At 37.7% G+C, this 13,484-nt stretch overlaps 1 protein-coding gene across 12 annotated transcripts in view; it reads left to right on the top strand.

Annotated features, from left to right (window-relative positions):
* The window catches only part of dnmt3aa (DNA (cytosine-5-)-methyltransferase 3 alpha a), a 57,295-nt gene that overhangs the window by 25,200 nt on the left and 18,611 nt on the right, over positions 1-13,484 (top strand). For 11 of the 12 annotated variants that reach the window (XM_078274231.1, XM_078274228.1, XM_078274227.1 and 8 more), the window contains 7 exons: positions 8,602-8,802; positions 9,445-9,603; positions 11,023-11,130; positions 11,643-11,790; positions 11,982-12,125; positions 12,319-12,363; positions 13,213-13,292. In XM_078274231.1, the coding sequence (XP_078130357.1) occupies positions 8,602-8,802; positions 9,445-9,603; positions 11,023-11,130; positions 11,643-11,790; positions 11,982-12,125; positions 12,319-12,363; positions 13,213-13,292 (885 nt within the window). Of the gene's footprint in view, positions 1-1,228; positions 1,324-8,601; positions 8,803-9,444; positions 9,604-11,022; positions 11,131-11,642; positions 11,791-11,981; positions 12,126-12,318; positions 12,364-13,212; positions 13,293-13,484 lie in introns of those variants that run through there. The other variant, XM_078274235.1, reaches the window with a different exon arrangement.

Genomic DNA, 13,484 nt, shown 5'->3' with positions numbered 1-13,484 from the left:
ATAGCGCAGCGACGGCGAGCAGCTTTTTGTTTACGTTCAACATGACGGCCACCGAAGCGCAGCAACCCGTTGATGCCGCTGTCGCTGCTACATCACCCGGATCGTTGGTCTGATTGGTTGAAGGACTATCCAATTGCGCCCAGAGGCATTTGAGCGGCATCCGTTGGTGACGCCCCTTTGGAAATGAATGAACCTTCCCCAGACCCACTCTCAGTTACAACTGAGAAGGGTCTGGTGTCAACCAGGCTAAATTCTGGTTGCTTTATGACCACTTTGGGACCATAACGACCTTTATATGTTATAGGTTTTTGTGATTGTTAAGGCCAATTTTTGCTTCTGCGTTAATTTCACGCTGTAGGTACGTGTAAATGTGGACCCTACGCCGTAGCCTGACGTGCACCTAATAAAAAATGTAATTGCACGTCGCAGCAACGCAGACCGCCACAACTGTGATTGGTCTGCTCAGCCGTGGCTTCGTAGCATCGTATTCCCCCCCGACTCATTTTACGGGTTCTCCTTCTCCATAAACAACATGCAATCGAGGAGAGGGTTAACTTTTCCTGCTACAGCTTTCCCACCGTGGTCAGAAAGCACAGGGGAGACACTTTGTCTCTCCCACTACGCCTCCAGAGTCGTTACTCGCGCCGAAGCTAACCCCCCCCTCCCCCTAATTATCAGAGTAGAAAAGAGTTAATGTTCCTCTTTATTTCATACATTTAGTATATGGACATTCAGTCAGTTTCACTTTATTTTTCTTTCTGTAACTATAAACTGTCTCGTGTGACGTGCTGTGTAAATCGGTTTCACAGTAAAGCATACTTTTTTTGTGTGCACGCCTGTGTGTATGTGAGGTCATGAACCTAACACATCCTATTGCCTTTTCAACTCTGAGGCTTACCTAACCTTTGACCTCAGTGCATGTACACACCCCATATACACACACATGTAAACACTAGCCTGGATTTGTGTGTGTGTGTGTGTGTGTGTGTGTGTGTGTGTGTGTGTGTGTCGTCATCACCCTTAAACCCCCGGGGCTACCAGACAAAACTCTAAACCACAGCTCGCTGCGCATGTCTGTGTGCTGTTGAAGTTCACCTAAACATCTGTTAGGTGAAGGAGCCAGTAAATCACACACTTCACTGTTGTGACCAATCAGCAGCGAGGGAGAGGGTAAAGAAGGCTTGAGGGCGAGTTTAGCCGTGTAGACAGACAGAGAGGAAGAAGAGAAGGAGGTGTGAGAGAGGGAGACAGACGAAGAAAATGACAGAGAGAAAGAGAGCCAGAGAGGAAGGGTTGCAGTTGCAGAGCTGCCATGTCCAGCCTGTAAGTCATTTTCTTTTCTTTTCTATGTGTGCACGTGTTGCAGAGAATGCCAGTGTGTGAGGAAATGAATGCTTTGTTGCCAGCTGTTTCGAAAAAGTTATTTCATGGCAAGTTTGTGTTAATGTTAGCTGAAGTAAAATGGTGTTAAATTCAGTTTTTTTATGCTTTCTGGTGGCTTTCTGCTGCGTGCTTGAACACATGGGAGATCTCAGTAGTTAAACATCTGAAAGAGAGTTTGATTAGACTGAACAGAGGTCATTTTGGTTTACTTTCTGTTTATTTGGAGGAAGATGGGAGCTCAGATAAAAGTTAGATGTGTTTCCCACTTTTCCACTGCCAGCAAAGACATGCAAATTAATCCTTAATATGTAAACCATCTAACACCCGCCCCAACCTTTTTAGAGTTGCTCTGACAAAATGACATGCCCAAATTTATCAGCTTTAACTCAGGATCTGTGAGGGAACATTGATTTTTTTTCTGGATGTAGCATGGTACAGCTGGACAGAAGGACAGTGGTCCCCAACCTTTTTGGCTTGTGACAAAACAAAACAACCTATACATGTGACTCCTCGTCATCGATTGCATACAATATGTCTACCAGTTGTGACCTCTTCAACCAAAGATTTTATTCCTTGTTTTAGAGTCCCAACAATGTAAAATGATGCAGTTGTTTGCAAGAAAAAAGCAGAAGATTAGAGGTCTGAAAAGTAAGCAAGTTTTTTCCACATTTTTTATCTTCTGTTAATCATCTTAAGACCCCTCATACTTATCTTACTAACACTTGTGGAGCTCCTGACCCCAATTTGGGAACTACTAGTATAACATACAGAAGTAAAAACATTTCTTATTTATTTGGGTTTGGGTTTTAACAAAAATCATTTTTGAAAAGTACTTCATGCACGGTTTACATCAGGTTTCGTATTCTTTGTTGTTGTCCAGATGCAAAAAGGCATTTTTTATTTCTTTATTTCATGACCAAGTGGCCACTTTTGTCTGTTTACCTCCACCATTTGCTCATTAAAGAGAGGTGTTGAAGCAACATTTTGCAGCGTTTTCCACTCTTCTACTTACCAGAAAAGTGATAAGTAGTGAGGCAATATTTGAACAACACCACCAGGCCATCAAATTATTACGCTTAACATCATATGTTTAACATCAGAGTTGGTATTGCCCTTAAACAGCCATGAGACACTTGTTGTTAAGGCCCTTTTTACGACAAGAGAAATTATTTATTTCTTTTTCTGTTTTCTTGTTTGTTGATTTTGATAAAAAAGCTGTGTAAATTATTACTAAATATGTTAACCAAATCACCAACTTATTACGCTGCAGTGTTAACACCAGGCATGGTTTGTACTTAAAACAGCCATCAGACACACATTGTTTGATGAATTTTATCACAAAATGTTATTTTTTTTCTGTTCACTTTGGTTGGATTACCGGTTTAAAATATTCCCACTGTTTGGAAATGCACGTAAATGGCTTCCTAATATGTTAATAATTAGAATATAACACCAAGCTACCAAATCATTACGTTACTATTAGGTCAGACATGTTGGTATTGTCCTTAAACATTCATCAGACAAATGTTGTTTGGTTCATTTCATTATAAGAGACCCCCTGGTCATCGAAAATCATTGATTGTCTTTCTTAACATGTTCCATTGCTGCGATCGATGCTAATGAAAGAGCAGTCACTTGCTAGTGTGAAAGAGGGTCTTTACTGCGCCCTTAATGTGTGTGTGTGTGTGTGTGTGTGTGTGTGTGTGTGTGTGTGTGTGTGTGTGCGTGTATGTGTTGAGCAATGTTGGGTTCATCTCGAGGTCAGGGTCAGTCACGCTTATAAAGGGGGGTGTGGTTTTAAGAAATGGCTCATTGGCGAGGTCATGGGGTGAGGGGTCAAAGGTCAAGGGGGCGGCACTAAGAGTGAAAACACTGACCAGGCCACGGGGTATATCAAAGTTCACAGTTGTAACTCACAACATTACAACCTCTCTGTCTTTCTGCCCCCTGCAGCCTTTATTTGTCCCTCAAATGCTGCTGTTTTCTTTTGCATGCTTTGATTTTCATAGATCGCTTTTATCTATTTCAGCAAAGAAAAACTTGTATATGCCTCTGCATGTTTCATACTATGTGAGACATGCAAGATATCTGCATGTTAGTGCTTTTGTGGTACAAATTGGCACGACTGAAAATATCCGCCGATTTTAGCTGCTCACCGTTAAATTGGTATTTGCGCAAATGTTGGCAGAAATATGAAACAAGATATTGCCAAATGCCAAAGATACAGTACGCTCAAATTTTCACCATAAAATTTTAATATAGAATAATAACCCAAGAAAAGAAGAATCAAATTAAAGTGAATCTTATCATCTTTTTGTTTATGTTGTCAACTAAAAATATAAGTCATTATTATTTCACCTATTAAATATCAATGTATAGTATACAGTATTGTTGGGCTCTAGTACAAATATAAACTGTTTCTCTGCACAGTCCTTTCTAAAACACATTTTAAACTGATTTGAATAATCCCTCAAATGCAGTTATCATTCTGTTTTCTAGTTATTTAAGTCTGCTATGCTCTTTATAATGTTTCATTAATAAATAATAGTATTTATTAAGTGAGTTTTAAGGCAAACACAAAAGCCTCTGATGTGCACAAATTAGCAAAAGTGCACACAGTGGAAATAATTATATAAAGCATGCACTAAGTGGTTGTAATATGTCAAATGCTGGTAGGTAATGTGTTTAGCTGAACAGTTGGCAGTATCAGGCAACGGTTGAGCATGGTTGCCTGTAATTTTGGCTCTATGTCTATCTGATTTTGCACAAGTCAGTCTTTATCAAACAGACTTGATTAAAGGTGGCAGCCAGCCTTTGCGGGTGCTAATACTTTGCGTATGTTACAGCTACATACAGTATGTCTGACTTTTACTCTGTGTGTCCTTTTGTTGGATTGTGCGAATCTGAAGCTTTGTTTATAACAAGTAGTTTTAATTGTCTGCTCAGTACCCCTAACTGGTAGCAAACACAACATGACCTTTGGCAGCAGACTTAATGTTTAAACCAGAAAACATTCTGCACCTTAGCACAAGAGTTGAAGCCTTCCAGTTTAAATTATGTCAACTGTCCTAATTACTGTACTTTTTATAGATTAGTAGGTGATTTAAAATCTCACTCATTCTCCAGCTTAGTGTTCAGAATATTCATTCTCAGTAGGAGGGACACAATTTCTTTTTATTCTAATTAGAAACATTTTAAAAAGGCAAAAAAATAGTTACAGTTCATTATAGACACTATTTTTGTTAATGCATCTAAAATTGTTATTGATACTGAAAAATGTATAATTTTACAGCAATTTAAATATAATCAGACAGTAGTAATAAGAGCAGCATGCTGTTTTTCTTTTTCTTTTTTTGATTGCATGAAGCTGACCCTTTTGAGTTTATTTCAGACCACAGAAACCTGAGCAGATGAATACAAATTTGTCTGTCATCAGTGAGTCATCCGCATCCCTGAAAGCAGCAAAGCTTTCTGATGGAGTGTTTCAATCAGCTGATGTTGCTAGGCAACAAACACAGTTTCATTCAGTAGGCAGGATTTTTGAATGATATCTCATAGCAACACGAGTCACGTCCAAGTCTTCTAATGAGATGATCCGGTCTGGATACTGACAGAAATGATCAAGTTCCCTTCACAACAACAACAACCACGTTTGGGTGAGATGAGGTGAAACTCAAATGATTGCTGCAGGAAAATGTGGTCCTTGATGTAGAAAAATACTATATTTACTAATACATCAATGAAAAGTATAAATAAGAAAATAGTAAGATGTGTTCAATGCAATTCAATTTAATACAACTATCTATCCCCACAAAGGCAACACAGCTACAGTAACAAGTTCAAGAGTAACAACTCTATATGTTAAAACAAAATCTATAACAAAAATCTATGTTTAAAAAAAATGTGGAATTGGTAATAAATACATTCAAATATAAATATCTAAAAAAAAAACATCCATTGTGTAATGAAGCTGTACAAAAGCTAATCAGCAATTGCAATGCTGATTTTAAGTCTTAAATGAAAATGAATTCTAAAATGAATCAAAATCAAATATTAGCAACATAAAAGACTTCCAAAATGGGAAATACATGCAGCATACAACTTGAAAATTTCAAAGCAAAATATACACTAACAAAAAGTTAAGTAAGTTCCTTACTATAAACAGATTCTATACAGTAAATACTACATACTAATCCTCATAGTACACTGTTTTAGCAGTTAGTACATGTACAACCAATCAGACTTCAGTCAATCTGTGGCTTTGGGATGTCATTGTCAATTAAACTTTACAAATAGTAATTTGTAAGTTGTAGTGAGTTTTATTTTATAAAATAAGATCTTTTTTGTTTCGCAAACCGTTTCATTTCACCACCATCCACAATTCATTTAGTATTTTCCAGCTGTAAGCAGCTTCTCCATTTCCTTTGTGTATTTCCTTGTGTCAGAATAGTGTTTGTATATAGTGTAATATTTAGTATGCATACTGTCTAGTTTGAGTATACTTCATTTTGTCACTGTTTGAACGCACTACATACTCAAAACCTGCTTACAGTTTGAATGAAGTATTGATCCCCACCGATACTTCAGTTTAGTTGTAGGAAGTAAAAGTCCAGACTTCTCGTTCAGGCATCCCAGATGTTTTAGAAACTAGTGAAGACATGTGGAGTTTACCTTAAAGTGTGTGTGTGTGTGTGTGTGTGTGTGTGTGTGTGTGTGTGTGTGTGTGTGTGTGTGTGTGTGTGTGTGTGTGTGTGTTGGTCAGTGTGTTTGTGTGTGTGGTCTGTCTATGATCCATGTAACAGGCTGATTAGGATTTTATGAGGTCAAAGGTCAACAGAAGCGGAGGAAAAGTGAACTTGTGACATCAGGGTCAAACAGAGGAGAGAACTGTCAAGACCCGACACTCTCACTTTTACTGTCTCACTTCCACTTGAATTTATGCCACCATCGCTGCCCTTCCTCCCATGTTTATTTCTTCCTTTCTGGAGGAATTGTTTCACACATTCAATACATTAGATGGTGGTTTTCAGTCTTAGCTAGACTGGAAACAAATTGGTTTTCTCCAGTATTGAAGAAGAATGTTTTTAGGTTATGGAAATGATCTGGAGGAGTCGTGGGATTTTACATCTGGGCTAGCCTGGGAAAACCCTGACGAACTTCCGGCATTTACATTCAAAATGACGGCCACCGAAGCGCAGCAACCCGTTGATGCCGCTGTCGCTGCTACATCACCCGGATCGTTGGTCTGATTGGTTGAAGGACTATCTAATTGCGCCCAGAGGCATTTGAGTGGCGTCCGTTGGTGATGCCCCTTTGGAAATGAGCTGTGAATGAAGCTTGCCCAGACCCACTCTCAGTTACAACTGAGAAGGGTCTGGTGTCAACCAGGCTACATCTGGGCCACAGTGAGATTCTTGCAGTGTAATAACCAGTGAGGTCATGATTATTTGTTAAATTAAACTGCTGCTGTGTTTCTACATCGGATTTCCCAGATATCGCTTGTCAAACAAAAAAATATCAGCAGTACGGTGACTTTTATAATAATAATAATAATAATAATAATAATAATAATAATACATTTTATTTATGGGCACCTTTCATAGCACTCAAGGACACCTTACAGTTAAAACAAGCAATCTTCTTATCTTCTATTACTGATGGCTATTACTGCTTATCAGAGCTTACTGTAGTATTGCACTATTGATACACTAGGTCAAAACAGTATTGCAGTATAACAATTAGTGATAGTTGTAGAAAAACAGAGTTTACTTTGCGCTGCATCTTCTCTCTGTCTTCTTATCTTCCACTGAACATGCTCCACTGTCTTTCCATCTGTATTTTATTCCTCAGTCTTATAATATAATCCTATTTACTCTTCTCTCTGTCTCTCTCCTGAACCCATTGAACTTCCCCCTAACCGCGCCCTTTCTCCCCACTCACTTCCTGTTTAGAGGAACAATTAAAGGACTGTTCCTACAGCCGGGGGCACTGAGGCCTTGATCTAGAGCAGCCACTACATTAGCTGGAAAGACCCACGTAAATCCTAAATTATATAGGACCTCCTTGAAAGACAGCGTTTGTGCCTGTAGAGCAACAGGAGTAAAACAAAAAGGTGATGATAGATGAACATATGAGGGGACGATGCCCTCAGCAGGCATTAAGTCAGACACGATCAATGACAGTAACATGTAGTGAAGACAGACTGGAGCTGATATGATAGTTACAATAGATACAAAATGATTATTCAGTGTTGAAACTTTGCCTTTACCTCATCCTTTACACATGTAGGTTTGATGATCATATGTCGGCATAATGTTGGCATCTAATTAAAACACATACCTGCGGATAAACTGACAGCTATGATGCAGTTGACTGTTTACATACTGTACATTAGATTAAATTAGATTCATTGCACGCTGTACACAGTAAGTACCAGTACAACGAAATGCAATTTAACGTTTAACCAGATATTGCAAATAGTTGCAAAGTAAATAAACTAGAATTTAAATAGCTATTAAAACACAAAAAAATTAAAACTTTGTCCCATAATCTGCGTTAGGAAGAATATTGGATATCAACTGGATACCATACCACACTCACATGCAGAATAAAAAAATGAGTAATCTATTATCTATTTGTTATCTAACTGTATCAGCTCTGGTGTAGGAGGAGGCTAAGTCATGCATGTGGGGGCGTCTTCCCCAAAAGAAAAATTTGACAAAGAGTCAGCTATAAATGGTGGAGTGTAGTGAGTGTAGGCAAAAGTGACATAGTGCAGGAGTTAGTAGTATAACAAGGACATTTGTTTGCCTTGTAATTACCACAGATAAGTAAAGAAATGCCAAATGAGTGTTCCCACAGCAAGAGTTTGTTTAGGAAATAAGTTCCACATTAGAGAATAACAGAATTAATAGAAACCACTTGAAATGAAAGTCAGTGTGTTTTTTTTTCAAATTTTCAATTAGCTCTTAGATGATTAATGGGGAATTATAGCCTATTAAGCTTGAGTGCTAGTCCCATGGTAGCCATGCTTGTGTAGCCTTTTATTGTTTTTTGCTGTAGTTAACTTTACCTTAGCATGGCGTCAAATAGATTTCAGAACAGGTCCAACCATGATACAAGGATAGATATACAACACAGCAAGGTGAAAATAACAGACACATGTTCAAATAAAAATAAAAAAATAAAAATAAAATGGTCTCTGTTCTTCCCTCACAGGCAGAGCGGCGTGCGTACAGAGAGGCGGAGATGAGCATGATGGACAACCTATCAGAAGGCGACTTTCAAAAAGAGGAGTCAGCCAGCCCTGCCCCTCCCCATTCACAACAACAAACAGCCCCCGCCTCGCCGACGGTTGCCGTGACACCGGAGCCAGTTGCTAGGGGAGAACGGCCCCCGCCCAGGGAGATAGAGTACCAGGTAAGATGATTAATGGATGAAAAATTACTATTTATGTAATCTAATAAATCAATGTAAGATGCATATGTTAAGAGTTCACCAGTGGAGAAAATGTACAAAGCCCCAGAAGTCCCAAAAAAAATATATATTTTTTTTTAATCTTGTACACACAAAGTAATAATTTGTGACCCCAAGTTACTATCATGTGCACACAAGATGAATATAGTCTTTCCGGAGTTCAGGGACTTCATAGAAATAACATATTTTACTCATTGCTTTACTTGTAGAAACTGAACCAATAAATTGTGTTTTAAAGCAACATTTGGGAGAGGTCCAGAGATGAATGGCTGATGTAATAAAGTAAAGGTACAACAATCTCTCAAGGCCAAACATAGTCAAAGCACAAAATATTCCATTTTAGGCCTATTTCCTTTTATTACAACAATAAAAATTAGACACTAAAATTCTGTAAATGTTTTAGTTTGTAGCTGTGTTTAATGTGTTGCAAACTATATTTACATTACTTGAGACATTATTGTAAGTTGTATATGTGTTATTATTGGAACATAGAAGATTTGCCCTATTCATTAGCTGCTGAATGTATGTATCATCTTATATCATGAGTGCAGATTGAAACCGGACTTGTTTTCTGTGTGCTAACAGGATGGCCGAGGTTTTGGCATTGGTGTTCTGGTGTTTGGGAAGCTGCGAGGTTTCTCTTGGTGGCCCGGCAGGATTGTTTCCTGGTTGATGAGCGGCCGAAGTCGAGCTGCAGACGGAACTCGCTGGGTGATGTGGTTTGGAGACGGAAAGTTCTCTGTGGTGAGTAGTTTTATTTAGGAACCCCTAAATAAAATGATTGAATGCTGGTAAAATGTGTGTTTAATCTCCATCTGAGTCACAACAGATTCTCAGAAAGTTCTCCCACAAAGAGTTAAGGGAGAATGTCTGTTGTTGTAGTTACAGTTTTTAGGTTTATTCATGCAATAGTATGATTTTAACACGCCGAGCCCCACTATTTCAATGTTATGCTTTTATAGACACCAGAATACTGTCCCAGTTAAAGCATGTAAAAGCTTTTCACATAAATGTTACTTTTATTCTGTTGTTAACATCTTAGTGTGGAAAGATCAATTTTACACTTCATTTATTCTTAGCAGAAACTTAGGAAAGTAAATATGGTTCTTTACTTTGATTTGATACAAGATTTTTCCTTTTCATTTTGCCTTATTTCATTTTGAAATTAGAAACCCCCATGAGATGTGGCCGGGTTGGCTCAGTGATAGAGCAGGCACACATACAGTGCTCATAAGTATTCATACCCATGCTAAAGTTGACTAAAAAGAGGAATACAAAAATCATCTTTTGGAAATTTATCTTAATGCCTTAATTAAAAAAATGAGGAAAAATCCGACCTTTTAAGGACACTAATTTTTTTTGTGAATGAATAATGTATTGTTAAAAAATAAATGTTCTTCCTTAAAATTCAGGGGCCATAATTATGCATACCCCTATGTTAAATTCCCATAGAGGCAGGCAGATGTTTATTTTTAAAGGCCAGTTATTTCATGGATCCAGGATACTATGATCCTGATAAAGTTCCCTTGGCCTTTGGAATTAAAATAGCCCCCCACATCATCACATCCCCTTCACCATACCTAGAGATTGCCATGGTTTTATTTCAGTTAGTCTAATAGCTGGTTTGATTTGCATTGATATGGCTCTTATCTCAGTTAGCTATTAGGCTAACTGAAATAAAACCATGCCAATTGGATTGGATTTTTCCATTTTTTTTAATTAAGGCATTAAGATCAATTTCCAAAAGATGATTTTTTATTCCTCTTTTTAGTCAACTTTAGCGTGGGTATGTATACTTATGAGCAGCACTGTATACTGAGAGGTTTATGCCTCGACGCAAAGGTCCAGGTTTCAAATCCGACCTGTGACAATTTCCTGCATGTCTTCCCCCTCTCTCTCCCCTTTCTCACCTGGCTGTCCATCAAATTATGGCGGAAAAAGCCCAAAAAATTATCTTAAAAAAAAAACCATGAGACAGAAACCATCCTGCACCAAGGCCCTTTGCCTTTTGAGACATATTTCCTAAAAAGATACGTCATTCCTGTGGCACATAAAATATCCTTAATTAAGGATTTCAAGGACTTGTTGAGAATCTGTTTAACCAGTTTTTTCTCCAATAATTTCTGGCTCTTCCTTTTTCATTAGAATTTCTTTGTTTTACAGGTTTGTGTGGAGAAGCTGATGCTTCTGAGCTCTTTCTCATCTGCCTTCCACCAGCCCACCTATAACAAACAGTCCATGTACCGGAAAGCCATCTTCGAGGCTCTGCAGGTAACCCACCCTGAGTCATTTTTGAGGGCTGATAATTGTATTTTTCTGTTGCTAAACTTATTGCATTTCTCTCTGGATAAAATCCAACTTCTAAAAAAACAATATAAAAATGTGCAGGTTCGAAAGGTCATATTTTACTCATTCGTTTCTTATGAAACAAGATCTGCATTTGCATTTGTGGAGGTGTTGTTCTCATCTAGCTCTGCCCACAATTTATAAGTGGGCACATGTGGGTACATCTCATATTTTTGTGGGTATTTTTTCGATCCAGCAATGCTTAGTTTTAAGCAAATAATACAGAACACATGGTCATTTACTTCTTCCATGGCAGGTTATCATTCACTTGAATTTCCATAAAATTATAAACAAGCAATGAAGGATTTATAGACTAAAACCTGCACTTATTTTTCACTTTGCTACTTCATGTACAGCCATAATTACCGTATTTATCCTTCCTACTTATCGTGTTTTTACTGTTTGTGTACTGAACTGTGTGTTTATTTTGTGTCTAGGTGGCCAGTGTACGGGCGGGGAGGCCAGTTCCTTCCTGTGATACAAGCGATGATGCAGAGGGGGTGGACATTCAAACCAGACAGATGATAGAGTGGGCCATGACCGGCTTCCCACCCAATGGTCCACAATCACTGGAACCTCCAGAGGGTATACACACATTTAATTTAATATAACATTTATGGGGATGAACACATCCCCCCCTCAAATTGGAACAGGGGTTGTAGGAAATTAAGATGTGTTCAGGTGTGTGAACTGTCCAGTGTCTTATTTCTCCAACATCACACAGTCATTGTGACTCCCATATGATATTAAAGACCAATGTTCTTATATCGCCACAGAGGAACAAAATCCATATAAGGAAGTGTACCCAGAGATGTGGGCGGAACCTGAGGCAGCGTACACGCCTCCACCCGCCAAGAAACCACGCAAGAACTCAGCTGAAAAAGCAAAGATCAGGGAGGTGATTGACGAAGGGACCAGAGGTAAACTTGTATTTCAAAAATGAACCTACAAATATATATATATATATATATATATATATATATATATATATATATATATATATATATATATATATATATATATATATGACTGACTATGTTTTGTTTTTACGAATTCTTGGTACCGGTATCAAAATGGTGTGTTGATGTGTTCTTACGTATTTCTTTGATACAGAGAGACTCATATGTGAGGTCAAAAAGAAGACCAGGAACATAGAAGGTAAACGTTTTTTTTCAAGCATTCAGCCTTTGACTTACACAAATATTTTATACAGTGTGTTTACTCAAGGTTTACTGGCTATAGAGTTGATTAAAAATTCATTCTCATCACCTGCCCCTTGTTACAAGTAATATTTTAATGGCTGTTAAATAGTGTTAACAATCACGATTTGTCAAAACCTTAATATAATATCCATTTAAATGGGTTGGAAAGGTGTAAAACCATTCAATATAAGTCCTACATCATTATTGAAGAAAATATTATCTCTCTGGAGCAATAATCTTTTGCAAACAAAATGTCATTGCCATCACAATACATACAGAGTTTTTTCTCTCCATTCTCAGCCAATACAGAGGATAACTTTGATTGCATCTTGAAATGTTATTAACCTTGTTTATTCACTGTTATCACATTATAAGTTGTTTTGTTCCTGTTTAATACAGATATAAGGCCAATTAGGGTCCATTTAACACATTTTGCATCAGTCAAAGAGAGCAGCGCCTAAATTGAGTTTCAGTGTACAGCTGTTCCAAGTGTTTCTGTAGCTCAGTTTTGTTCTTGCTTACATTTTTGGCATTTAGCCTATTCATTTATGCAGCAAGAGATCAGCAGCCGAATAATTCACTGGTGGACTGGAGTAAGGACATCCAAAATAGATTATAAGATGGGAAGTTATAAATCAAAGCACCTAAAAGTAATTATTGAGTCTTTGTTATTGATCATAAGTACATTGTAGTTATTTGGGGCAGTCAAATTCTTACTTGTACCTTTTAATGCCTCCATTGATGTAATCAAAGGGCTAAACAAAGTGTTAAATATAATATTGTGATCATATCTGTGTTTGTTCAGATATCTGCATCTCCTGTGGAAGCCTCAACGTCTCTCTGGAGCATCCTCTCTTCTTAGGAGCAATGTGTCAGGGCTGCAAAGTAAGAAACCTTTGATCATCTGAATGCACTTTGGGTTGGGCGACAATTCAACATTATTATCATGGAATTGTGTGAAATTGATACAATCATATTGTCAGGTGATTTTACAAAATTATTTTACAAAAACATTTTTACAATTTTTTTTTTGTCCAAATAAATAAATCCAGCAAATTACAGTCAAAAACAAAGTGA

This window comes from Sander vitreus, chromosome 18, assembly GCF_031162955.1.
Source record: "Sander vitreus isolate 19-12246 chromosome 18, sanVit1, whole genome shotgun sequence".
Classification (NCBI taxonomy): Eukaryota; Metazoa; Chordata; class Actinopteri; order Perciformes; family Percidae; genus Sander; species Sander vitreus.
The sequence above is the reverse complement of the archived record's forward strand: the minus strand, read 5'-3'. Positions and strand labels throughout refer to the sequence as shown.